Below are 3,263 nucleotides of genomic sequence, written 5' to 3' on the forward strand. Positions count from 1 at the left end.
GGGGTCCCCACTAGGGTGCCTGGCTGGTCTGGGTGAGGGGCTGAGGGCCGTTTTCAGGCTGGGGGTGACTGAAGCTCCTCCCAACCTCTCCTTTTTTCCTTTTTTTTAAAAAAAATTCTTGGATTTATTTACCTTCTATGGCTGTCACTGGAGATGAGAGCCGGGTTTAGCTCAGACCTTGGCTGCTGAAAGCAGGTTTCTGGACTTTGTTTACCTTCTGTATTTGAAACTTTGTTGCGAGTCCAGCTCTGAGATCCCGGCTGAATGAAAGCAGGTTTCTGGGGTTTTGTTTAGCTTCTATATTTGTAACAATGTTTCTTAGAGAGCAGCTCGGAGCCCAGCAGCAGCAGGCGGGGAACATTGGCTTCCTCCATGACTGGAGCAAGCAAGCCTCCTGTTCGCTTCAGCTACCTGGCTGCTGGCCACCATCTTGGTTGGCAGTTAATTTGCATATCGCCCTGATTAGCCAATGGGAAGCATGTTGGAGGTACGGTTAATTACCATGTTTGTCTATTATTAGATAGGATAGTGTACTAATCCTATCTAACAAAGAGGGTATACGATAATTGATCTTCATGCAAAAATGGTGGCAGCCACAGCCAATAAGGAGGGAATATACTAATTGACTGCCATGCCCTCAGAGATGGCAGCACCCACAGCCACAAGATGGTGGCGCACAGTCCCCTCAGCCCCGCTAGGGTGGCAGGCCTTGGCGCGCACCTGCCTCCAGAGTCCCCCAGTCCCCTCAGCCGCCCAGCCACACAGGGCCAGCCTGAGGCATAGGCAAGCCTCAGATGGCGGCTGCCCAGGTGCCCAGGGCTGGCCCGAGGGGCAGGCAAGCATTGGCTGTCAGCTGTCCAGCCACCCAGGGCCAGCCCAAGGTGCAAGCAAGGCTTGGACAAGACCCCCCGAGGCTCAGGTAACCAGGGCCGCCCGAGGCTTGCACTGCCGGCAGTGGCAGCAGCAGAGGTGTGATGGGGCGTCCCCTTCCCTGATTGCTGGGTCACCTCCCACCCCTGAGGGTTCCCGGACTGTGAGAGGGGGCAGGCCAGGCTGAGGGACGCCCCCCCCCCCGCCTCCAGTGCATGAATTTTCATGCATCGGGCCTCTAGTAATATATATTATGATATAGTAATAATCCCACTAAAAGTTAAAAAAGTATCACATAGAATAAGAATATTGACATAAATCTTTAGTGTATAATTCACTCTAATGCTACTTCTCACAACGAATATTTTTAACAAATTTTACTGCTGTACACATTAGCCTTTTTTCACTGGTAAATGAAATCATCTCAGGGTATAATGTAAAAGGGGGATTTCTGGTCCTAAAAGGTAAGAAATTAAAAAATATGATTCCACCAAGTTGTATTTGACTTTCTCTGAGCCTGTTAAAGCAACATGAAATGATCAACATTTTAGAAACTCATTATACTGATGTTTCTCTCTTTCATTTAATACTTATTTAACATTTGCTTTGTGCCAATTCCTATCCAATTACTCAATAAGTATTAACTTAATAAATTTTTCATGATTAAGGATGAGATTGGTTATCCTCATTTTATAGATGAGGAAACTGAGAGCCACAGAAGACTAAGTAACTTCACCAAAATTAACAGAGCCAGGATTCAAACCCACGCAGCCTAGTTGTATACATTACACTGGTGACCACTAGTTTCTCATGAGAGCAACACTGCATTTGGAACTTTTAAAATATTGTTATGTCCAAAATCATTATTTTAGATGTCTCTCCTTGACTGTTTTACAATAGTGCAAAATAGTATAACCCTTTTCTTCTTTACTGTCAGAAACAAAAGAATCTACAATTAAATATCTTACCTGCAATCTCTGTCATCACAGAAAAGAACATTAGTGACAATTGTCAGAGGCTTAGATGATTTGAAGCTAAAGCGGCAGATGAGCTCAGTGTTAATTCCATCAAGAGAGGCTTCAATGACTGTGCCTTTTGGAAAACTCACAGTAAGAGGGTGATCCTCTTCATCAATACCAAGAAGCTTTGCTGGGGGAATCACAACCCTTATACTTGATTCTCTGTTTGAAATTAAAAAAAAATTAGCTCAATGCATGCAAGTAATTAGCTTTATATGTGTTTTCCTCTGTTTGGGGATTATTAGAGAAATTAAAACAAATATTTATAATAATATGCACACTTATTAAAGATATTTTGTATAATCTTTTATTTTCTGGCCATAATATGATTTATAATGTTATTTTAATAAAGAACCACATAAGATGATCAAAAGTTCCTTTTGTCCTCTAAAGATTAAAAAGAGAGGATTAAAACACCTGATTAAATACAATGTGTTTTTCACCACAGCCATGATATAAGAGGTATTGCCCTTAAATATATCCTGACAAAAATTTACCAAAAATTACTTTAATAGCTAGAGCTTTCTCACATGTAGACTAAATATTAACAGATTAATATACACACATTTCTTTTTAAATATGGATACTCTTAAGCACTATACACATATATAATGAATATTTTTAAATCATTACTAAAAAATGTCACTTAATGTTCACATATTTCACTATATATCTCTAAATTATTCAGCCAATCTAAAATGTTTGTAATTTTGAATAACATAGTATGTAGTATTCACTTTTAAATCTAATTAATACTTGATAACTTTTGGTGATCTATATTATTTAACCATATTTGTTTTATTTTATTATATGTGTAGACTCCTACAGCAAATATGAAGTGTTAACAAATGGGAATCATATTTTTAATGTTTTAATTAGAATGAAGATTCAGATAATTAACTGGCAAAAGTAAAGAAAGATTTCAACTTGACAAAGTTAAACCAATATGGTTAATTGCATAAAACATGAAAAAGTAATTTATAAATCAGGCTTGAATCATATTCTGTTGCTAATTATCTAAGTGTCACTGGATAAGTTATTAATGCTGTTGATTTTATTGTACCATATTTGGCTCAACTTTTGACTTGAGATCATTTTTAAATTGATACATTTATACATTAATTCCATAGTTGAAAGACTAAAAATATTAACATATTAAAGTTTTGTAATAAATAATGCATTTTAGCACAAAATAATTTCTTTCAATATATTTTTATTGATTTTAGAGAGGAAGAGAGAGATAGAGAGATAGAAACATCAATGATGAGAGAGAATCACCGATCAGCTGCCTCCTGCACGCCCCCTACTGGGGATCGAGCCCGCAACCCAGGCATGTGCCCTTGGCCAGAATCAAACCTGGGACCCTTCAGTCCG

General features: G+C 38.8%; 1 protein-coding gene across 1 annotated transcript in view; it reads right to left on the minus strand.

Annotated features, from left to right (window-relative positions):
• CFAP47 (cilia and flagella associated protein 47) overlaps positions 1-3,263 on the minus strand; it is a 458,234-nt gene that overhangs the window by 306,925 nt on the left and 148,046 nt on the right. Inside the window, 1 exon segment of the mRNA XM_015571970.1 lies at positions 1,839-2,051. Within this exon segment, the coding sequence (XP_015427456.1) occupies positions 1,839-2,051 (213 nt within the window).

The sequence above is a fragment of the Myotis davidii genome, unplaced genomic scaffold (genome assembly GCF_000327345.1).
Source record: "Myotis davidii unplaced genomic scaffold, ASM32734v1 scaffold1107, whole genome shotgun sequence".
Lineage (NCBI taxonomy): Eukaryota > Metazoa > Chordata > Mammalia > Chiroptera > Vespertilionidae > Myotis > Myotis davidii.